Below are 23,246 nucleotides of genomic sequence, written 5' to 3'. Positions count from 1 at the left end.
TCAGAGTCATGAGTTCAAGTCCCACACTGGGCGTGGAGCCTACTTAAAAGATGAAGTAATCTCAACACCCAACATGGGACTCGAACCCACAACCCTGAGATCAAGAGTCCCATGCTCTACCAACTGACGTTAGCCAGGTGAGCTGAGAATTCAGTGTTCTTTACTAATAATTCTTGTGAGATAAAAAGGGTACCTGTGGCAGGTTTTTGTCCCCACAGCATACCTGGTTTCCCTTTGCAGTTCCTTTCTTTACCTGAATAGAATAGTAATTCTTAACTGGTGGGAAATCTGTGAGGGCCAAGAATGCTACTCCAGGTTTTACCCCTTCCAAGCATCCATTTCCAGGTCTTATTTCTGCCATTGGTCTCTGTATTCTTAACTCACTTTGCCTTCTCATTTCCTGTTCAAGGATTACTTTCCGTTTAGTAAGAAGTTTAGTAAGAACGTTTCAACTGTGCAATGAGCTGGGACATTTAATGAGCTCTAGGCAGCCAGATGTTTGTTGAGTCTCTTCATTCATCCATTACATGTCAGTGAACTACTTGCTATTTACCTTGCACTGTTGGATGCTGGAATTACAAAGAGAATAATTCTTTCTCTCAAATTCCATCAGAAAAAAAACTAGGGAAAAGGGTGTCTGCCTGGCTTAGTCAGTGGAGCATGCGACTCTTAATCTCAGGGTTGTGAGTTCAAGCCCCATATTGGGCATGGAGCCTACTTAATAAAAAAGGAACAGTGGGAAGACACATGGCAACTAATGGTAGATCTTTGATTGGACCCTTGGTGAAAAAAGCTCTAGTGTGCACAATTAGGGAAATGTTAATATGGGCAGTATGTTAAATGGTACTGTATCATGTTATATTTCTTGAGTGTATTATAGTATAGTTATATAAGAGAATGTTCTCAGGCTGAAGAGTTGAATGTATCACAAAACCATATAATGAGAAAGCAATTGTGCCAAGATGGCTTACAGGCTTACAATCTAGTAGGAGTGATAACTATGGATGAAAATAATTAGAGTACATTTCATGAAGTGCTATGATAAAGATATTCTAAGATAAAGGGTGGAACAAAGCAGGGTGACCACTTCTGGAAGCAGATGGTCAAGGGTTCAAAAGAAACATTTGAGGTTGAACCTTAAAGAATGAGTAGGAAACAAACATGCACAGAAGCATGGAGTTGGGAAAGAACTTCCAGGAGTGCAGGGGGAGGGTGGGGAGGTTTAGATCATTTTTTTTCTTCTCATTTCCTTCCCTGCCTGCCTTCCCCTTCATCATACATAGCCACTGAATATATCTCTTCAGTTTCTTCCATTTGTGGCCTTATATAAAAATAAGGGGAGCCTGGGTGGCTCAGCCCAACTCTTGATTTCAGCTCAGGTCATGAACTCACAGTCCTGGAATTGAGCCCTGCATCAGGCTCCACGCTGAGCGCGGATCCTGCTTGGGATTCTCCCTCTCTCTGCACCTCCCTGGCTTGTGCTCTCGCGTGTGCTCACTCTAAAAATAAATAACATTTAAAAAGATGGAAAATCCCTGGTGGAGAAGAAAAAAAAAAAGATGTGTCTTTGGTCTTAAAAGTCTGAATTTGGTGTAAATGACACACAGCTGGGTGGATCGTGTTTATTTGGGAAGTAGAGAAGATAGACCCCATTGATTGTTTTCCCCGTCACGTCAGTGGTGGCCCTGAATACACTCGGTCTCGGATTATAGCCGTCCCTGGATCTTGGTGTAGGAGCTGGCTTCGGCAGACCTGCTTTGAATCCAGCTGTTTTGAATAAAGTCTTCAGAACCTCACCTGGGGTAGCTCCCTCGCCAGCCATCTGTCCTTTACCCACCCAGGTTCACATAACCAGGCAAAGGAACCAATTTTTCCAAGTCAGACCCAAGAGTGCTGTGCGCTCTAGAGAACAAACTTTTAATAAAGGACAGCCTCCCAAAGCTATTTAATGGGACCCCAAGATACTGAATGGTGGCTCCACTCTCCCTAATCCCGTTCCCGTGGGAGACTTGATTACAGCTATTCCCATCCTGGTTAAAAAACCAGTTTGCTCTAACTGCCCAGTCTTCCCCACAGGCTGCATTCTTGCCCATGAGCTCATTGTTTTGGCTTCACTGCCTGTATAAATCCGCAGCCAGTGCCAGAGGTCTTAGCCTGGGCCCCCTAACTAGCTGGGGCTGCATTCCATTCAGAATTTCACCACCCCCACTTGGTTTTCTTCCCGCCCTCATGTGGTCACATGTGTGTGTTTATTCAAGTTAGCCTGGGACAAGGTGTGCTGGGAAAGCCAGCCAAGGAAGCAGACAAGGAAAAGAATGTTTAACTGTTAGGTTTCATCCTGGATTAGATGGCTTTTCCACTTTGTTTTGATTAAGAAATGTCTTCAGTTCTGTGCCCCCCCCCCAAAAAAAAAGGTTAATTTTCTTGTCTAGTACGGGGAGCTGGTTTCAAAAAATTTGCTACCCATTTGAGTCCCCCCTACTTGGCTGAGCTGTCTCTCAGGTGTTGAGACTTCAGAGAGGTGGGGGTTTCACCTGGGAAACCTCGCCTTGGAGGTTTCCGTGCTCAGATCTTTCATGAATCCCCACCCTCAGCTCACACCTCCACTCCTGGAGCAGTTCCTACCCACCTCCTGTCCTTGTTGGGAATGGTGGCCAGGAGAGACAGCTGGGCTGCTGTAAAGAGCAGCTATTAGGTTTCGCTGCTTTGTTACTGAAATTTCCTCAGAGGATGGCTTGTTTATTTCCTGAGACCCTGAAAGCCCAGATCTAAGGCAAGGTGGGCCCACCCAGGCTGACGGGCTTTGGGAAGGGCATTTCTCTTATGTGGTCAAGTTTTGAATTAATGTTGTATGCGTAGCAGTATACTCCTTTCCTCTAACCCTCTCTTCATCTCAGAAAACAAAAAACAAAACTGCAGACTGAGGTTGTGGGAGGTGACATTTCTTCATTTCTCAGAAATCCCTCATCAGGCAAAGTAGAGAAACAGAAATAGGGAAATAACTTCATGTCGAAATGAGGTTGTGTGGTCTGTGTGTGTGTGTGTGTGTGTGTGTGTGTTTTGAAATGAGGTGGCTTGTTTTCAGTTTTAAGGAACAACAGCTTTGGAAGAGCTTGGTAATAGTGGAGAGGAAAGACAGGCAAGGCACGGAAAAGTACGGCATGCACATCCTAACCCCAACCTGAGAGCCTGAAGTTGAACCCATTCCTCCTCTAACTACTGAGGTTCTTTCCCAGGCCACTCCAGCAGCTCTCTGGTGCTGCCTGAGAAAATGCTCTGGTCCATCTGCTTCCTTCTGCACCTCCCCTTCAGCTCATGTGGCTGGTTGTTTCACTAGGATCTGCCTGCCATGCCCATGTACACCTTGTTTTGGACTACTCTTGCACATTCCTCCCTCAAATTCTACCTTCAGACCTCAACCCTGAAACACCTCCTAGAGTTTCCCCAGTCTCCGGGGTCAAGGAGCCCAAAGTCAGAGTCAGAACTTGTGCTGTCTAGTTTGAAGTTAACGCAACCTGTTTATTGCTCTCGATCGACTCAGACTTAGGTACTTTCCTGAGACTTTCTACTTCCTGTGGAAGAGTCCCCCCCCAACCCCCACCCTTTCAAGCTAACACCTCTTCATCACCTGCCTGTGACAAATATGCCCCCTCTGCTCTAACTTTCCCACCCAGCTGCCTCCCAGCACCTGAGATGGTGGTTTTGAGCGATGTTGGGAGGAGGGTAGGAATGTGGGAACCTCCAGCCCCACCACTCACGCCCAAACTACAATCTCTGATTCTGGTTTGATTCTCTGTAGTGCAAGGAGAGGGGAGGTCTCCCTGATTCAGCTTACTCTGCTGGGGGAGCATGTTAAGTTAAAATGAAGTCTCTATTTGTAAAACTAGGCAGAAGGGGAGAGGGAGACATTAAAGAGGATCTGGTCGGAGAGAATTTGGAGGGGAGTTTCTCCTGGCATGTTGTTCCCACTCTATCCCTCCGCCCTCCCACTGTCTAGACCCTCCAACCATATTTCTGCTCTCGAGGACTCCTGAGAGAGGGAGCCTCAAGGCTGAGACACTCATGCCATGCAGGGAGGCCAGCCAGTGGACCCTGTGCTCTGTTTCACTCCTAGTTAGCAGGCACTGAAGCTGCTGGGGTGAGGAGTATGGGTCTCCACAGACTCACCCCTGCAGCTGTGAGCACCTGCTTGCAAGGAGGCCCAGGGGGGTGGGGAAGTCTAGGAGATAAATTTAGTCTGAAGGCTGCAGCTTGATTGGGTTGGGTAGTTACCCTGGGGAAGCTAGGTTGGGGGAGGGGAGAGGAATTCTGACCTAACTGAACTGAGATCTCATAAGCTCACCCCCTCCTTCCCCCCTGCCACACACACACTGAGAAATGAGGAGCCTTCGGCAAGACACTGGCTGGCCTCTGCACGCTTGCTCTCTCTTGTGCATATCAAGATTGTTCCTATAACCACCCCACCCCCACCTCAGTTCTCAGGGGTCCAGTTCCTCTGAGTCCTTCCCTAAATTCCCCCCAGTGCACCAAGCCTAGAGGCCCCTCTACCACATCTCTCTGGCCTTGGCTTGCAGCTTCCTCTCTCCCAAGTCCCTGTAGAGGCTTTCAGAGGTCAACAGAGAGGTGTCTGGCCACACTACTACCCTCTATGAGACCAGGAAAAAGGGTTGCTCAGGGTCAGATTCCCCTTCCTGAAAGCTTCCATGTTGACCCCATACTGACTTCAGTGACTCGAGGAAAGAATCCTTAGGGGCTGCACTGAATCCTACTTAGCTTTCAAATGAAAGGGGAGGAGTGCCTGGGTGGCTCATTTGGTAGAGGGTCTGACTCTTGGTTTTGGCTCAGGTCATGCTCTCAGGGTCGTGGGATCGAGCCCAGTGTCAGGCTCTGGGCTGAGTATGGAGCCTGCTTGAGATTCTCTCTCTTTTCCCACCAGCTCACACTCTTTCTCTCTAAAATAAAATGAAAGGGGACAGGGGGAAACCCCCAAACAAAAGCCCATATCCTGAGAAGTCAGAGGCTGGTCGCTGTGAGGGAGGTCAGGGGCAACCAGAAAGAGCAAGGAGGTGCGGAAGTTGGGGGAACCCTAAGAGGGGCTGTGGCTGCATTGCCCACCTGTGATTGGTTCTCAGGCTCAGGCCAAACTCCAAACCTGCCCAGCAACAGCCCTGAGAGGCCCTAAAAGGGAGGGGAACTTCAGGGAAGTCAGCTGAGCTGGGGCCACCGCCCAGGCTGCAGCTTCCAGGAATCGCTGGGAGGGCCCCTGCTACTCACTGTCACCCCTCCCTCCATGTTAGGACTCCGCCTTCAGCTCTCAGTATCGACCCGGCTGGCTCAGGCCCCACTTCCCTGGTCCTCCCCCCCCCCCCCCCCCCATCTCTGATCCCCTCACAGGTTCACTACAGAGAGGAACATGTCTGACACCTCCTCTTGAGGCTCAGGGTCTTCAGAGACATTGACACCAGGCTTGCCTTGTACCCTCTTTCCTCACTCGTTCCCTTTGGACTAGTTTCATTTTCCTTTCCCTCACTCCCTTGGCCTCCTTCCTCACCTACTGTCCTCCCAAGAAGTTGCCCAAGGTCTTCCTTCTCAGCCACTTCCAACCCAGGGAGAGTCTAAGTCCCAAGGCAGCAGTATGACACCAGGGAGCTGCTAGAGAAGTCCTGGTATCCTTCATGAGATCTTGATGTGTTCAGGAAACAGCAGAGTTCAGTTGTTTCCACAGGCCTTTATTAACGGTCTTACTTGGCCAGACTTGTACAGGGATGGGAGGAGGGAGGCCTCTAATGCGGATGAATCTGTTTCTGTTGCACTGCACCCCCCTTCCTCTCCTAGGCACAGGGACCCCTGGAAGTGTAGCTTCCGGAAGTGGAGACCTGCACTCAGGCCTCAGAATTGCCGGGGTCAGGGAAAGGATCTGTATTATATGGAAAAGGCTGCTCACTCACACACCACCTCTAGCAAGCTATTTACCTTGAGAGATGACAAGGGCGAAGGAGGGAAGGAGACAAGCGTGATACATCTCTGAAGAATGTGTCTTTGGCAGGACATCCAGTACTGCCTTGGCTCCGCCCTCAACCCCGCCCTCAACCCCTAGAGCCAGGCCAGGCTCCTCCTCCTCCAGCCGTTTCCGCTGAGGGAAGGGGGAGGGGCATAAATCAATTTATTTCCCCCTACCCTAGCAAAAGCAATAATAAACCAAGATCCAAATAGAGAAATAAATGAGTGATAGCAGAAAAGACGGGGGAGGCAGGCAGGGCCAAAGAAAGAGAACGGGAAAAACAAAAAAAAAACCTTAAAAGCCAGCTGCCATTGACAGCAGGGCTACTAGATTCCGAGAGATTTTATAGAAAGACTTGGCCTACTGAGAAACCCACCATAGGCCCTGCAGTTTCTCCTCAGCTCTGGAAGCAAGCTTCCAACTCTTTACCTAAAGCGGGAGAAGCGGTGACCTCTAGTGGCCAGTGACCAACCTGCAGGGCCTAGGTTGGCCAGGATCCTCTCCCATGATTGGGGCTCACTCATTGGCCTTTCGGGGCCCAGACTCTCCGCCTGGGCTCTAGGCCCTGTTCCCCTTCCCACCCCTCATTCTGACCTCACACTGCTTGTCTAGGTGGCCCAAGTTGCTGGGTTCCCATCAGGACAATAAAGAACCTCTTTCTCATTTGTCATAATCATCTTTAATAAAAAATAAATTAGTTCTGGGGTGGGAATCATTTTAGGAGGTGGGGAGCGGGAGCAGGGGCTAGGGTGTCTTGTTCTAGCCTTTCTTTTTTCCATCTTCTGCCCAGCTGGTCCCTGCTCTGGGGAGGTAGTCTCTCTTCCTGGGGCAAAGCAGGATTGGCAGTGGCTGACCCTCATCCCTAGCTGATTATGAAAGGTAGGGATAGAGAGACTAAGTATGGGGGGAGGGGTTGGAGGACAAATGGGTGGTTTAGAAGATGTGAGGCCTGAACATGAGAACTGAAGTGCAGGGCACAAAGTTGGGGTTGATGGAGAGGCCAGTCACCAGGCAGTCTGGATTACTAAGGAGCTCTCAGCCTAGAAAAGTCTCAGAGAAACAGGCATGGTCCCTCCCCATTCCTCTTCAGTTTAACCTCTTTTTTTGAGAATACATGTGTGTGAGCACACACATCCACGCGGACCCAGATACACACGTGGGGCCTATGTGCACACATCCCCTCAACCACACACAGACCCAGCCACACACACATCATGATGGTTATCTTGCCGCCCGCAACCACCCTAGGGGACATCCCTGGTGAGACTAGGGCAGGCTGGAGAGCCAGAGGATATAGAGTGGGCTGATGGGTGGGTGACTGATGGTGGAAACCATGAGGAGAGGGTCTCTTGGACTCATTTCAGGCGGGCTCTGGGGGAGAACGCTCCAGGACATGGGCGCAAGAGCGGCAACAGGTGGCTGTGTAGTAGGGATAGACGCAGAGACGGGCCTGTACCACCAGGGGGCAATGTGGAGAGCTGTCCTTGCACTGATCATCTGGGGACAGAGGAGGCCAGGGGGCACAAGACAGTCACCCAGACCCTTCCGTTTGGAGGTGCAGTGCCCACTCCCACTGGTCCTTTCTCATCTCCCCCACACTTCAGTTAAGTCCAGTGTACTGGGGTTAGGGAGAAAAAGGGGCTCTTTACCGGGGCGCTGGCTGCAGGGCTGGCTGTTACAGGGTCGTTTCCTGGACGGCCGCAGGTGAGGAGGGCATCGGACGCTGAGGGTCTGGTTGGCGGTCAAGCACTGGACCTCCCTTGTCTGCACACCCCCCTGGCAGGAGCGAGAACACTGGGGAGACCCCGACTATCAAATCAGACCTTCGCTGTTACCTAGGCTTCTCCTGAACCCCACCACCTTCCCTGAAAGTAGTATGGGGGGTGGGGGCTCTCCTGGAACACTGTGAAATCCCACATGGACAGGTGCCCCACGTCTATAGGGAGTAAGACAATGGTAAACCATCGCAGCTGGCCTCATCCTGGGACGCAGTGGGGATACCATAAGAGGAGCCCCCCTTTCCCTGGAAGTCCATGCAGAGCAGGGTGAGGGAGCCAGGCACTCACCGGACTCCAGGGCGTGGAAAACCACCGGTCCTGGCAGTCCTGCCCCTGACAGGGCTGCAGGGCAGGAGGCCTGGGCAGGTGGGAACAGTTGCTGGGAGAAGTCACGTTGAACTCAGTACCCAGTTTGGACACACAGATGATGTCTCTACGCTGTGTGCCAGAGCCACACTCCGAGGAACACTGATACACAGGAAAGGGAGGGTGTGCAAGGGGCAGAAAGAACAGGAATCACTCCCACCGGCCCACAGGGAATCCCACCAATGGGCACCCCCCTCCCAGGCTCTTGGCTCACCTCAGCCCAGGGCCCCGTGTACCAGCACCAAGTCATCTCACAGGGTCCTAAGCTGCAGGCACGCATGTCAGGGGGACGGCTTCCAGGCGCACAGCTCTGCTCACTGGTCCCTGCTCCTGATTCCTCCTGGCCCGCCCCATGGGCCTCCCCGCTCCCCAGGCAAACCACAGACCTTCGCTGGATTCCTGTGCCACACTCGGCTGAGCACTGTTGAGAAGGTGATGGGTAGGGGAGGAGGAGAGGTGAGGGTGGTGTGTCCTGGATCCCCAGAGTTAGGGAGTGCCCAGGGTACCAGCCAGATAAGCGGAACCTGTGCTGGGAATCCAGGACCCTAATGTGAGCTTTGCTCACTTATCTCTGAGTTTCTGGCATCAGCAGCATCTAGCACACAGTAGGGCTACTGACGTGTACTATGTGTACTGACATGTGTTGGAAAGAAGGGTCCTGGGTGTGGGGCACCAGGGATGTGGGACTTGGATAAGGGGTGTAGGGCCCACCTTGGAGCTCCAGTCGCTGTGGAACCAGGCTGTAGTACAGGGCCCCATGTCACAGGGCTCTCTGCTGGAGGGCCGTGGAGGGCCTGATGCACACTCCCTCTCGCTCACTTCATCACCATTGTTTCCCACACAGCGAACTTGCCGACTCCTCTGGCCACGCCCACACCGCACAGAGCACTGAGGGTAAGAGAGCATCCCAGAGCCTGGACCCCCAGGCTTCCTCCCTAGCCTCCAGCTCCAGGTCTGTGGCCTGGGAACCAGGACCTGCCTTTCGTCCCTAACTGGGCAGTTACATGGCTTTATGCGCTGAGGGGCAGGCTGAGCAGGTGGCTCTGGGCCGGAACCCCTGGTTCAGTGTCTTATCTGCTTTATAGATGGGAGTCTCACAAGAGATCTTGTCAGTCAAAAAGCTTCTGCTGATTAAAAAAAAAAAAAATGGAAAAACCACTGCTTTAACTCACTGGTGCCTTTCATCTAGGGTTCTTCCCATTCTGGCAGCCTCCTGACCCAGTCCCACTCACCTGGCTCCAGGGGGAACGAACCTCCCAATGGCCACAGAGGCGTAGCTGACAGGGCTGGGTGACGTTGGGCCGGGGGAGATGTCCACAGCGCTCCGGAGGCACGGAGGATCCACCCCCCCCAAACTCCTGCCGGCAGCGCAGCTGACGGTGCTGGGTGCCAGGGCCACAGGAGCGGCTGCAGGATGTCCATTCGCCAGCCTCCCAGCTGTGGGCGTGGTGGGGCAGGGGAGAGGCAGAGACACAGAGGAAGAAAACAGAGACACAGAGATGCGTGGGGCTGCCATATGTGGGGCAAGGGATGATGGGCTTAGGGTGGGGAGGCCCCACAGAGAAGGAGCATCTTCAGAACCTGGAATCTGAGTTCCCTTGTGGGGCTCAGGCTGCCGGGGTTTTCTTGCTGTCTGGGGAATGTAAACCTTTCTACTGACATGCTGTCTGTCTGCAGCCAGGAGACCTTGGGTACTGGGCCCAGAATGCAGGTGGGATCCTGAGCAGGGACGGCTGCTGTGTTTTAGGACCCAAGCCCTCCCTGGGGATCATACTCACTATGGAGGGCACGGGGGACCGTGGCAGGGCTCCAGGGGGTCTGGGGGCCTGGCTCCCATGGCACAGCTGTGTTCATCCAGTTCCTCCCCTGACTCACGAGAAATGCAGAGGAAAATGGGGCGCCAAACACCTGAAAGGGATGAGAAGGAAACCAGGGGAGGCAGTCTGGCTCAGAGCCCAGCGTCAGTGAGGCCCCAGGCACTGGAATCTGACTTGGCACAGAGTCAAGGTGTGGACCCACACTCCTGAGTGTGGGATCAGGCGTGCCAAGTCAGGGATCTGGGCTGTGGGTGCCCGGAATCCAGGCTGGTACACGAAGTCTCACCTTTCCCACAGGATGCTGAGCACTCCGAGTGTCCCACTCGTTTCCAGTATCCAGTCGGAGACCCCAGGGGGGTCCTAGGATGGGGTGGAGCACGCATCTGGGGGATCCGCACCTGACGCTGGAGAGTGCCTGGGGTCCGCGCAGGGCGGGGCGCCAAAGCAGGTGGGGGTTCTACCCTCAAAATCTCTATGCAAGGACAGTGGAGTAGACGAATCAAATGCACCCCACTGCCTCCAGACTCCCCTTTCAGACCCTCCCTGCATCCCAGGTCTGGGGAGCAGAGTCTTACCCTGCTGGAGGTGGGGGAGGTGGGGCTCTGGGGTGGTGCTCTCAAGATCTGGAGGAGGTGAAGAGATAACATACTGATAAAAAATGCCTGGGTTTTCCTCCTGAAAGATCACCTGGGAAGAGAAAGAGAAGGTAATGAATTGTCTGGTGAAGCAATAAGGGCATACCACTCGCCTTCCCTCCATCTTGAGACCCACAGCTTTGCCCTCAGAGGGAAAGCCTCCCACCACCCCCCAGCAGTCCAGCTTCCTGGGCCCCAAGCTCACGTAGACATCCACAGGCTGGGTAGTGGGCCCTTTGGCTGACAGACTCTCCCCCTTGCCCTCCTCTCGAGAAGGACGGTTGTACAGGAAGACAGTCCCACTGGCCGTGTAGGACCCAGGGGGATCCACAGCCCAGTTTCCATTGATGATGGACTGGCCCCCAGGGCCTCGAAGGGCTGGAGATTGGAGATCAGGACACCAGATCAGTCGTGATGTCCTTCTCCTAGCACTCCCTAAGCCATGCAGAGCCCCAGATGCCCCCGTTCTCTCGCTCTCTCCACAGGGCAAGGAGGCCCCGACTTCTCTCTGCTTGGCCCATTTGCCGTGTTCAGAGCAGGTGTAGAGGGCTGAACCAGGAGACCAGGAATGGAATGGAGACCCAAGACTCAGGGAATCCAGAGAACTCACCAAGGTAGTTGGAGCTGGGCCGGAGCTGGGCGATCTGGAGCTGGGAGGCTCCAGCAGGAATCGACAGGATCTTCTGATAGCCCAAAGGGCCCCCCCGGTCAGTGAGGTTTCCTGAGATGAGGCGGCAGGTGGAATCATCACCCCCACAGACCCCACAGCCATCCGGACGCCTGCCAGAGCCGAGGATCCCATCACAGCCGGGGCTCTGGGGGAGAGTGAGGCAGGGGCCGCTTGAGACGAGATACCACCGCACCCCAGCCTCATCCTCTTCGGACTCTCCAGCTTGCCCTGCACCTTGATCTTTACTGCAAGTGAGAATGTGTTTCTCTGCCAGCCCACCAGCCCCAGCCACCCTCCACCGAAGTGTGTATATGCCTGAGGGGGTCCTTCCTACAGTTCACCTCCTGGTTCTGTTCTCACTTCCAGCTGGGCAGGGAAGAACTTTCCTCTGTGCAATCTCAGCCTAGGGTTTTATTTCTGTGATGATGACTAAGGAGACTGTGTGTGCATGCCTATATGTGTGTGTGCGTGCGTGTGCACACACACAGACACACCATCCTCCCTCACCAGACAGCGTCCGGCCACACAGATGTCTAGGGCTCCAGGCTGACACAGGGTCCCATCCTGGACCTTTTCGGTATGACGGACATAGAAGCGGAAGCCACGAGGACGGCAGTTCAACTCACAGCGTTGGGAGCCCTGAACTAAGAAACGGGGTAGAAGGGTGGTTAGCTGAGGTCCCTGGCGAGAGGCCAGCTGGCAAAGGTCCCCAATTAGCTATAGGGCATCCTGAGGTTGACTACGTCACTAGGATGAAGGGAATATGACAATTGTATTTTCTCAAAGGTTCCTTTGAGGGTCACACAAAAGTTGAGTCAGATCAGTTGAGGTCACGGAGACCAGTGAAGAGGCTGTGAATCGTGAGAGAGGAGATACTTGAAACCTATGATCACGCGAGCTCACAAAGGGTTTCTTGGCATCAAGCCGACACAGGCCTAAAATCAAGTGGATGGGAACTTGGGAACAGGTGGTCTAACAGCAGCCAGGGCCCACGGTGCACCACGCCCTGCTGTCGCACTGAACGGGACCTCCCTGACCGTGCCCCTCTCATGTCCACCCCACCTCCTGGGATGGACTTCCCACAGGGGGCCAGCCAGAAGGTGCCTCTGGACACTCCCCCTCCCAGCCTGATCCCTCTGCTGATGATCCCATTGTCATCTGACAGCTGCGCCCTGTCTGGAAACCCACTCCCCTTTCTGTGCCTGTGCTGTCTCTTCACCCTGGCCCTGGCCCTGGGAAATAAAAGAAAATATTTCACAAAAGGGAAATACAAGGGCCTCCAGAGGAGATCTAGAGGGGCTGGGTGTCTCCCTCTTCCTGCCATCCCCCAATCTTAAGCCAGTTCAGCTTCCCCAGGGGGGCTACAAACCTCACCTTCTGTGAAGGGCTCCCATTGGTACAGCTGGCCCATGAACTCCTGGGAGTCAAAGGCTGCACACTGCAGGGCCCGGGGGTCTGGATGCTCAGGGGGGCAGGGCTGAGGTGGGGGGGATACAGAGGAGTCAAAGCTGGGGAGGAAAATGGGGGTGTGGGTCAGGGCTGGATTTGGGGGTGTGGGAGGGAAGGTCAGGTCTGTGGAAAAGCTCCGAGGCCCCTACCCTGAGGAGGTCAGATGCCAAGGCCCTTCTCCCTCAGGTCCCGATCTGACAAGCCGAGGCCCCAGACTCAGGGTCAGGGGAGCAGAATTGCAAGTTTGGGGAGGGGATGGTCTGAGGAAGAACTCACCGCTTGGCTGCAGGCTCTCAGCTGCTCACTCTCCCCAGAACATCTTGGGACAGGGCTACTGGGAGCAAAGAGGCTCCAGAGGGAACTGGAGTGGGGACCAGCACTCAGCAGAGGCAACCAGCCATCTGGGTAGTGAGGGGCAGGCTCCGTGAGGGACCCTTGAAGATTCCCCCTAGGACTCCAGTGCTCCTGGCTCTGGTGACCTCTGCCCCGAGGGGCAGAAAGGAAAGGATTAGGGTGCCTGTCTGGCACCTGGAGACTGGCCCGACCCTGGGAATTTGGCATTCTTGGCTGAGGGGGCATGTGGAAAGGACTACTGTCCCCTGGGGAGGGGATGGACAAGAGGATGTCTGTGCCAGAGGCTCTGAGGTGGGGCCGTGTGGGGGCAGGCCTGGTTCTAGAAGGCCCCTCTGTCTGAGCAGCATGGGGGCTTTGGGGCTCTGCTGGGGGGGACAGGGGGCGGGAAGACGGTTCTGTAGGAGGGAGCTGAGCTTGAGCTGTGTGGTTTGTGGAAGATGGCTCTGTTCTTGGAGTCAAGGATGAAAGAACTGAGGTGTGGGGGAGCTCGGATCTGCGGAGCCTCCGGGGGTGCCTGCGGTTCCGATGGAGTGGCAAAGCAAAGGGCACTCTCCCGTAACCAAACATTCCCGGCTTGATGGGGTCTCGAACTTGGGATCTGAGAAGGTGTAGCAGACACTTCTACTGAGAAGGTGTAGCGGTCACAGCTCAGGCCAGCTCCGTCCGACCCAGCCTCTTCCCCGGCCCGCCCCGTCCCCCCCTCCTCCTGGCGTCTACTTCGAGCGCCAAAGATAAGCCTCCCGCTGCCACGCATCCTTTACTCCCGGTCCCTCAGTCCCAAGCCCCGCCCCTGACCCAAGTCCCACCCTTCCCTGGATCCCAGCCTCACCTCCGGGCTGCTGGAATCTCCTGGGCCTCTGCTCTCCCTAACTGGGAAGCAGGACCTCGAAAGGGGCCACCTCTTCCCCGAGGCTGTGGCCTGTACAGGGGGAGGGTTTCTCGGGAAGTCTGGGGTCTGGAGCCCTGACCCTGGGGGAGCAGGGCTTCTGGATGTCTTGGGGGCCGGGGTGGGAAGGGCAGGCCCTGGTGTTGAGCTGTAGGGAGCTGACAGGTCCGACTCCTGCGCTGCACCCCAACTCCACAGGGCTGGGAGCAAGAGGCCCACTGGTCCCAAGGACCCCAGATGCCCTCAGGGCCCTGGCCCTCCTCAGGGGGTGTCTGAATAGAGTGTCCAGACAACACCTATGTGGACAAAAAGGTCAGACAAAATTAGAAGGATTGTCGCGGAACTGTGCAGAGTATCCACTCCAGTGCCTGAGGGCTGGGGCTGTTGTTACTGGCCTGAGGACACATTCGGTAGCACAGGTGAGACTTGATGTTATTTGGCAAAGAGTTAGTGAGCTGGGGGGGGTGGGAGGGAGGCTGGGAGGGCAAATGCAAAAGGGGCCATCACTCCAAGGCCTGTAGGAGTGGGGTGGAGGATAGGAAGGGGGCAGGGTCCCAGCCTCTGGTGCCTGGCTTACCTCCTGATCCAGGCAGAGCTCAGGGAGGGACAGAAGCAGCATCAGGCACAACTGGGACCTGCAAACCGGCCAGAGGAGGTGTCACAACACCCTCCCCACCCCCAGCAGGCTCCCCGCATCCTGATGCCAGCTTCTCAGAAAGCAGAAGTCACTCATCACTTGCCCCCGCCCCGCCCAGTAGTGGCCTGTCCGTCACTTTCAGGAGCAGAGCCGCCCCCCCAGCCGGCAGCCCCACCGCTTACCTGCCCGCCCACTTCTCCATCGCTCCTCCCTTGAAGCCCCAGGCCGGGAGAGGGGACCGGAAGTAAACACGCTACTCCGGCATCTGAGCGTGGAGGGGGCGCGCTCTGCGGGGACAGAAGCCCGGTGGTTACCTCTCCAGTGTCCAGAGCGCTGGGGTTGGCAGGGATGGCTCCTCAGGACATCGAATGAGGATGGAGGTTGGGGGAGGGGGGGCGTCCCACCCTTTTCTGACACTAAGGGTGAGAGCGGGAAGGAATGCTGCCCCTTCCCGCCTGCCGAGACTGGAGGGTGGGGGTCTGACCTCGGCCTCCCGACTGTGGCCCAGTCCCCTCCCCTCAGCCTGCAGGAACTCCTCAGCCCCTCCCCCATCCCAACCAGGGGCTGTTTCCAGGCCAGCTCAGGCCACACAGGCCACACAGGCGCGCACATCTCCCCTAAGATGATTTTCTTCTGGTCCCACCTCCCGCTCTCCCAGGGGTCCCAGAGGGTTGAGGAGGGAGGCCTGGGCGAGGACATGCCAGATACCGGCTCTGAGGAGGTGACAGGAGGCCGCTCTGGGCTTTCCATATCCTACCTGCCCCCCAGCATTTTCTTCCCTTTAAAACTAAGCTCCTTCTGGAGCCCCAGGCACATCTCTGCCTCAAACACTTTCTAGCCCAGGGATAAACTAAGTGGGCCAATGGTTTAATCTGTAGAGAAGCAGGTGATTTTCCCCTTGCGATGTAAGGGGACCCCTCCCTGTAAAGAAGGCTCATTTCAGGTGCAACCATGATGGGCAGGGGGGCCCCCAGGCAGGAGGGATGCAGCCAGAGGGGCCGTTGCTCCCCAGTCACACACCTCGCACTCTGAGGAGCCGGGAAGTCCTTCCTCAAGTCTAGCTTCCATTAGCAGGGAGGTGGAGCTCCGAAACCTCCCCTGGTCTCAAAGCCACAGCTGCCCCACCCCTCCAGCCCCTTGCTGCGTCCCACGAGCCCTCCCCACCCCCACTCTTCAACCCGCTCTTAGTTCTGCTTTCCAGGAAAAAAAAAATGTTTCTGTTGGATCTGAAAGGCACCCGGGAGAGGAATCCAAGGAGCTAATGCTGAGGTGGGCCAGCTCAGGGGCAGGAAAATGGCAGAGGGGAGGGCAGGAATGTGCTTGGGGGTAGCAACATTCAGCCCCACTCCCCTCCCTGAGACCCCAAGACGTGGAAATTTGAGGGAAGGTTTGCGGAGGACGAGCCTGAGTGCATAGGGTCACCTCAGCTGCTTGGGGTTGGGAAGGGGTTGCTGATGGCTGCTCTTTTCCCCCCGGCTGGGCTGGCCACTGAGGTCACCAGCTCCACCCTGATGGGGGCGTAGGGGCTCCAGAGAAGGGCCAATGGTCCACCCAAACCTTCAGCTCTCTGCCTGACTCTGTGCCTTGATGCTGAAGAGGAGAGATGGGGGTGTGATCACTGTCTGCCCCTTCTCTGCTGCTGGGCACCCACCCTTTCCACTCCCTCTCAGCCTCTGCTTCTCTCTGCTCCCCCCAGGGTCTGTATCTTGCTGTCTCTATGGGTCTACCCAGTACACATAATCCCATCCTGAGCTGGGTTTGGCTTCAGCAGCTCCCTGGAGAAGTGAGGGGTGGGGGTGGGGGTGACGTGAACTCCTGGAGCCCTGGCCAGGCCTGGCTCCCTCTCTGGAAAAGTCCTACCCCACCCCCTGCACAGCTGGGCAGGGGGCCGACACCCCCTCCGCTGCAGAAACAGACACACATTTGTGCTTCTCCCCCTTTGCATGTTCCTCATCTGGTGTGTCTCTCTGCCCAGGGTGAGGAAAGGAGAGGTCAGCAGTGGTCACCCTGGTGCCAGGCTGGAGACTGGTCTGGACAAACCTGGGCTCCTCCTGGCCACACCTCCACACTGGCCAGTGAGGATCAAGAAGGGGAGACCTGGGAAGGGCCACACCCTTCATCCCCAGAGGGACCCACTTCTGGGAAATGGGTCACTGCTGCAGGGGGTGGAACAGCATGTTTCAGGGCTTGTCTGGAGACTCCCTAGCCTGGGTCAGAACTCTGTCCTCGCTGTGCCAGCCTCTCCTGGGTCCTGGACGACCATTCCAACAGGTGTCCTTCCTTTCGAATCATCAGGCTGAGCTGGATCAAGGGCACCCGTCGGCATCCCTCCCAGGGTCCCCAGCCCCATATCCAGAACTGGAGGGGGTGGCAGGGGCACACACCGTCCAGGAACACCCCTCCTGGAGGAACACCCCTCCTGGAGGAGAGCAGGGGGCGCCAGCGCGTGCGGGGAGGTCCTGGGTATGTTTTCCAACTTCGCTCCGTGACTTAGTAGGAATTTTGGCTGATTTTCCGCCCGGGTGATGGGGCCAGAGCTCCACAGGATCAGAACGCCCTCCCCAGAAATTCGACCCCAGGGACTGGAAGATCTTCCGAGGCTACAGAGCTGGGGCTGGGGTCGCGGCTGGGGCGCGACCACGGGGCGCGGGGGCGGGCGCTGGCGAGCGCGGCGGGGGCTCTAACGGGACCCGGGGAGAGAGGGCGGCCGGGGCCCGGGCTCCCGGGGCGGGGGAGGGGGAGGTCTGTACCTGCTCCGCGCGGCCCCAGCGGCCCGTTAACCCTTCTGCGCCCGGACGCTCCCTGGAGGCAGCCTCGCTCCGCGGCGGCCACTGCGGCCCCTGAGCCGGGCTCGGGACACTGCCGCCTCTGGCCGCGGCTCCGCCCCCGCGCCCGCCCTCGCCCGCCGGCGCCCCGCCCGCCACGCGCCCAGCCCGCGCCCCTCGGCGGCCCCCCGCCCCCCGCGCGGCCAGGCCACCCACCCGGGGCGCGGGCGCTGACCGCCCCTGTGTGCTGGCGCCCGCCGACGGCTCAGGCGAAATCCGGGCCGTCCCTGCCCGCCCCGGAGGCAGCCGTCACTCCGGGCCCCGTCCCGGGGGGGCCGCGCGCTGGGCTGGGCCGGTGGGGGGGGGGGGCTCGGGACCCCGGCCGCCGGACCGTCCCTGCACGGGGGCGGGGGGCGCTGCCCTCGAGCGCGGTGGGCGAGCCCCGTGCGGGTGGGGGCTGCGCGCTGCAGCGCGGTGAGCCGTCGGCCGTCCCTGCCCTCTCCTCCACGCAGCCCTCCTGCCTGTCCCAGATTGGGCCGTGCCATGTGTGGTTGGGAGAGCTCCGGGCCCTCTGTGAGCCTCGGTTTCTTCATCCGCAACATTTTACACACGGGGGCGTAGCAGAAGGAATGCGCTGACTCAGGAGTCAGGGGATCTGGGTTTGAATCTCAGCTCCAGGACGTGCGGCTCTGTGGTCTTGGCCGCAGTTTCCCCACGGGTCAAATGGGGCTGATCTGATATATATGATAGACCCGGAGATATGTCTGTCCATCCGTATCTGGAGGAATGCACCCCAAACGCGGAGTGAGCCGCCACACCTGAGGAGGGGAAAAATAGGCTTTCGCTGTTTTGCTCTATATGCTTATATAGTGTTTGAATTTGTACCCAGAAGCGTTATCTATGTTATTGGCGTAAATAAATAACATATACAAAATGTCTGACATAGAGTACTTAATAAGTGGTCACTATTAGTTTAAACATTTTATTTGCTATCCACTCATGAACCACAGCCATGTATTGTTAGGTCTACCCACTATTTTAAAGCTTTTTTTTTTTTTCATTGACTTGTCAATATTTTAAAACCAGATGTTTCATAACTTCTCTTGAAAAACAAAAACATAGAAATAAAAGCTCTAGCAACATTGTCCTGTGTCACCACAAAATCACAGGGTCTCAGGCGCTCCCACCTCATGTTTCTTGAGCACCTGTTTTTCCTTGGTGCCGACACAGAGGGCAGTCTGTGGCCTCAGGGAGTTGGGGCTAGTTGGACACAGCCAACCACCGGGAAGTAAGCACTGAACTCAGGGAAGTGAAAATCTAAGAGCTTTTAAAATGTTAAGAATTGGGGCGCCTGGGTGGCCCTGGCGGTGAGCGTCCGACTTCAGCTCCGGTCATGATCTCGCGGTTCTTGAGTTCAGGCCCTGCGTCGGGCTATGTGCTGACAGCTCGGAGCCTGGAGCCTGCTTCTGATTGTGTGTCTCCCTCTGCTCCTGCCCCACTCACACTCTGTCTCTCTCTCAAAAATAAATAAACATTAAAAAAAATTTTTTTTTTAAATGTTAAGAACTGTTTCCTTATTTGAAGTTCAACATGTATGTTTTGTTTTTTCAATAAATCCTTAAGTTCTTTCCAGACAAGGACTATTTAAGCTACTTTGTATCATCTATATTTTTTCATACTTTGTGCTTTTTTTGTATTTGTAGGGTTAAATATTTGAATTGGAATGTTCTAGAACAGACAAATGAGTCCCAGGTGCCCAGGCCTGCTCTCCCAACTTTTCCACCTAAGCCCAGAGGCCTACGGGCAGGTAGGTAAGCTGGCTAGGGACCAGAGGCCTCTGTGATTTTGTAGGGATTCAGGACAATGTTGTTGCTAGAGCTTGTTTTTGCGTTTTCAGGAGAAGTTGTATCCGGTTTTAAAATATTGACAAGTGACTAAAAAATCTCAAGACAGTAAGTATACCAGAGGTGCCTGGGTGGCTCAGTCGGTCCGACTCTTGGTCTTGGCTCAGGTCATGATCTCACAGTTTCGTGAGTTTGAGCCCCTCATCAGGCTCTGTGCTGAGCGGAGCCTGCTTGGGATTCTCTCTCTCCCTCTCTTTCTGCCCTTACCCCACTCATGCTGTCTCTCTCAAAATAAATAAATAAACTTTAAAAAAAAAAAAAAAAGGCAGTAAGTACACTCCACAAAACCTATTGATCAGATTTGTCTACAAGCCTCAAGTTTGTGCCTCTCCTTAAAACATCCCTGGCATTGGGGCGCCTGGGTGGCTCAGTCGGTTAAATGTCTGACTTCGGCTTGACTTATGATCTCACAGTTTGTGGGTACAGCGTCCAGCCCAGCATGGGGCTTTGCACTGACAGCTCAGAGCCACTTTGGATTCTGGGCCTCCCTCTCTCTCTCTCTGCCATTCCCCCACTGGCGCTTGTGCGCTCGCGCGCTCTCTCTCTCTCTCTCTCTCTCACACACACACACACACACACACACAAATAAATAAATAAACGTTAAACCAAACAAAACCATCCTCAGTGTTGGTCTTGTGTCCCTAAAGAGCTTTCGAAGCTAATGGGTTAATGCTGCTGTCCCAGGAGGGCTGGTTTATCTAGGGACTGTTGGTGACAGACAGCCCTAACCCAGAGGCATATTTATAGCCCTGGGTGTGGAGGGGAAGCCCCTTTGCTCAGACCTCAGAGCACAAAGCAGGTGATGAAACGCCCAGCCCACAGGGCCAAAGGAAGATATTTTAGGTCAGGGGACCTTTCAGTGACCCTGAGTGACATCCCATCAGCATTCATTTATCTAGGAGGAGGCAAGCTGCCAAACAGGAGGGTGCCACTGAGCACAGCAGAGGGGGAAGGAGCCTGGGTGGAGGGAAAAGGTCTGCCTTTGACATTTGTAACTGCCATGAACTGAAGGTCAGAAATAGTCCCTTCCATTAAGAAGTGGCTGTGGATGAAAGAACTCATAAGATTTATCATTGTCACCTCCTGTGACTTGGTGGTCTGAAAATGTTGTATAAAGGAAAGAATTTCCTATGCCTCGGCAATTTGTGAAGTACCAGCTTAAATTTGCGGACACTGTCTTGAGGATAAAAGGAAGCATTTTTCAAAGGCTGTATAATCAGTAGATGTTCACCCAAAAGTATCTCTGAAGACAGGACAGGTAGAAGATGAAGAGGAGGACGAGCTGAGAGTTTGTCTGACTTTGAACTTAACACAGTGTCCTGATAATAATATAGCTAACATTACTCTGGACTCAGCAGTGCTTACTTACAGCTATACAAGTGCTTACTCTGTGCACAGTCCTCAGCTTAACAGATTTGGAAACAAAGACACAAAGAGAAATGCAGTACTTGGCCCCAGATCTCACAGGTAGAAGCTATTATCTGTATATATTGTGTGCAAGTGAAATTTTTGAGACATTTAGCTGAGTTTGTATTGTCATTTTTTTTTTTTCTGGTAGTATGTTAAGGGAGTTCTGTGTTGAATTAAGTAACATTTTTAACTACTGTTTCCTGTGAGACACTGTCCCTATCCTAGATAATGCTGATGATCATACCAGTGTGTACAGGTGGGGCCCAGGAACTAATATGAAACTGTGCCTTTTGGTTTGTGGCCATAGCAACCATTTTCAGAAAGCCTGGTGTTTGCCTTTCTGCCTCTCCGAATCATGGTTTGCTCAACTCCTTTGTTCCAGAAGAACCACTCTTTTCCCAGTCGCTACACACCAGGCTGATCTCCAGCTGTTGATTCCCAATGTCCTGTCACATTGGTTCACACTGTTTTCTTTCACTGATGCCATTCTTCTGACCATTAGGCTTTGCGTTGGCCCAGTGAGCTCACTTCCCACAAGTTATGACAACAGCCTATTGTGATCTGTTTCCTACAAGGAACCTGGAGGGTGGGGATCACTCGGCCACATCTACCTTTGTATTCACCACCTCGCCTTGCACATAGTAGGCATTTAATAAATGCTTGTGGGATGAGTCCATGAAGGAGAAATGGTGAGCACTGCCTCAGCTCTGGACACATTCCAGCACTTTCTGGTGGTTGTCTTGTCCTATCATGGCTCACCTGGCTCTGGGGTGATGAAATGATGCAGAAACAGAATGTGACCCGTTTGGTAAACGAGGACCAAGACACAGATGGGATGCTCTAGTTTCCTAGTCACTGCTCTAGAGTCATTACATTTGGTCAGAAACTCCCAAAGTCTGAATTTTTCTTGATTTGATTTCCATATTTCAATCTAAGAGTACCTCTCAGGCAGATCTTGAGACTGCCTCAGTACCTCCCTGAGTCATGTATCTGTCTGGTCGTCAGCATTCCGCAAACAGGAAGTGCTTGATAAATCTTTATGGAACTGAATGAATTGATTGGACATAACCTTGGCAGCCATTAAGTTTACAATATCATCAGTCCTTTGACAACTGTGTTAAGTGGTTTGGACCCATGTGCGTATCTTCTTCCATATGTGTTTGCAAGACATGGCCATAAACTAGAGCTTCTGGATCAGGCCCCCAAAATGTTTGCGGATACTCATTGTCTGCTAAATTGGAAGGTTCCTCAGACGATATCCTCTGTTATAGTCTCAGCACAACCGATTTACAGATTTAACAAGATGGTACCTGTCACCAGGGATGGGGAACAATTGGCCAGGACCTGTCCCTCTGACGCAAGCTTCCCCTCAGCCTTGTCTTTAGGATCTTCGAGAACATTCATCAGTGTCTGTGTGCCCTTGCAGCTAGCGGGGCCTGGGAGCCCATGGTGGTCCGTGCGGTCGCTGCTGCTGCAAGCTGGGGAGACTTGGCACTGGGTCCTGAAGAGGTTAACCGTGGGGGGACGGCGCTGATCCAGACTCCAGTCCTGGTTCTGCCATTTGGGGGTCGTGTGGCCTTAGACACGCTAAGCTACTGCTCTGTCACCTCTGAACGTCGACTAACGACAGTATCCAGCTTACCTACTTCACAGGCCACTGTGAAAACCAAAATAAAAATGACAGCATGCATGTGAAAGCTTAGAGTCCTATGGAAAAGTAAGTCGTGTTAGGTTAATGATGCTGTTCAAACTTTTTTTTAGTTGATGGGCCACATAGATCAAGACTCTGGCTTCAGTGAAGACTTCAAGCTGCCTCGACATGATGCCCGGAGTTCTCCACTGAGGGTGCTGCAAGACACAGCAAGACTCTGCCAGGACTTGCCGGTGACAGAGTGGACATATTCCTGTGTTCTCACAGCAGGTTGGAGATCGTGGCCTGGCCTCTGTGCCAGGGATTGGGGGAAAAAGTTATGTTGCTGTCTGGGCAGAAGCTGATTTTCTTACTAAGAAATCTGGCACCAGACGTGTGCCACCAGGACTGAGTTCTGTGATGTCTTCCCAGCTTGGCAGACTCCTTGTCGCCCTGGGGCTCTGGGACCACAGTATGTGGTGCTATGGACTGGCTTAGGTTCAGCAGGAGCTGATGGGAAAGGTGCCTTGGGAAGATGGGCCAGGTCACAGAAAGAAGGGCAAGCACTGGCTAGTGGTAGCGGGGATGAGGCTCGAGGACTCCAAGCACTCTGAGAAAACACAGCAACCTATTGTTTTGGTATTGGGTCTGGGAGTGCACTTCATGTAATGGCCACACATAGTACTGTGACCAGTTCCAAGATCAACTACAGATGTGAATTCAGAGCAGGACACAGTGCATTTTCCCAAGTAAGGAGGGTGACAGACACATATCTTCTCAGCCCAAGGAGGCTTCTACGAGAGAATAAAGGTCCATGTGACAAATGGGCCCAATTTCCAACCCCTCACCTAATTGTACAAGTAAATTAAGAATTCTCCCATCAGATGGGGCACCTGGGTGGCTCAGTCAGTTAAGTGTCCGACTTTGGCTCTGGTCATGATCTT

The 23,246-nt window shown here is 54.3% G+C and overlaps 1 protein-coding gene and 1 long non-coding RNA gene across 5 annotated transcripts; one reads left to right on the top strand and one right to left on the bottom strand.

The window, feature by feature from the left end:
- The first annotated feature begins 6,795 nt into the window (after nucleotides 1–6,795).
- Nucleotides 6,796–11,214, top strand: LOC122240853. 2 transcript variants are annotated; one of them, XR_006220578.1, is made up of 5 exons: nucleotides 6,796–6,880; nucleotides 8,403–8,577; nucleotides 8,990–9,039; nucleotides 10,260–10,410; nucleotides 11,083–11,214. It is a non-coding gene; the product is annotated as an uncharacterized LOC122240853 (long non-coding RNA). The 2 variants fall into 2 exon arrangements; XR_006220577.1 differs by lacking the exon at nucleotides 10,260–10,410.
- Nucleotides 6,874–17,427, bottom strand: ADAMTSL4 (ADAMTS like 4). 3 transcript variants are annotated; one of them, XM_042994033.1, is made up of 18 exons: nucleotides 17,344–17,427; nucleotides 14,776–14,880; nucleotides 14,534–14,591; nucleotides 13,900–14,252; nucleotides 12,993–13,668; nucleotides 12,642–12,744; nucleotides 11,775–11,911; nucleotides 11,208–11,412; nucleotides 10,803–10,975; nucleotides 10,538–10,649; nucleotides 10,249–10,434; nucleotides 9,924–10,053; nucleotides 9,378–9,582; nucleotides 8,857–9,033; nucleotides 8,360–8,566; nucleotides 8,068–8,247; nucleotides 7,651–7,795; nucleotides 6,874–7,498 (listed from the first exon to the last, which is right to left on the bottom strand). In XM_042994033.1, exons 2-18 carry the CDS (start codon nucleotides 14,793–14,795, stop codon nucleotides 7,362–7,364), a joined length of 3,204 nt encoding a protein of 1,067 aa, XP_042849967.1. In that variant the 5' UTR covers nucleotides 14,796–14,880; nucleotides 17,344–17,427; the 3' UTR covers nucleotides 6,874–7,361. The 3 variants fall into 3 exon arrangements, with proteins under 3 accessions (XP_042849967.1, XP_042849968.1, XP_042849969.1); XM_042994034.1 differs by lacking the exon at nucleotides 17,344–17,427 and adding an exon at nucleotides 16,978–17,087; XM_042994035.1 differs by lacking the exons at nucleotides 6,874–7,498; nucleotides 7,651–7,795 and having other exon boundaries at nucleotides 8,123–8,566.
- Nucleotides 17,428–23,246: the final 5,819 nt, after the last annotated feature.

The sequence above is a fragment of the Panthera tigris genome, chromosome C1, assembly GCF_018350195.1.
Source record: "Panthera tigris isolate Pti1 chromosome C1, P.tigris_Pti1_mat1.1, whole genome shotgun sequence".
NCBI classification, from domain to species: Eukaryota; Metazoa; Chordata; class Mammalia; order Carnivora; family Felidae; genus Panthera; species Panthera tigris.
The sequence above is the reverse complement of the archived record's forward strand: the minus strand, read 5'-3'. Positions and strand labels throughout refer to the sequence as shown.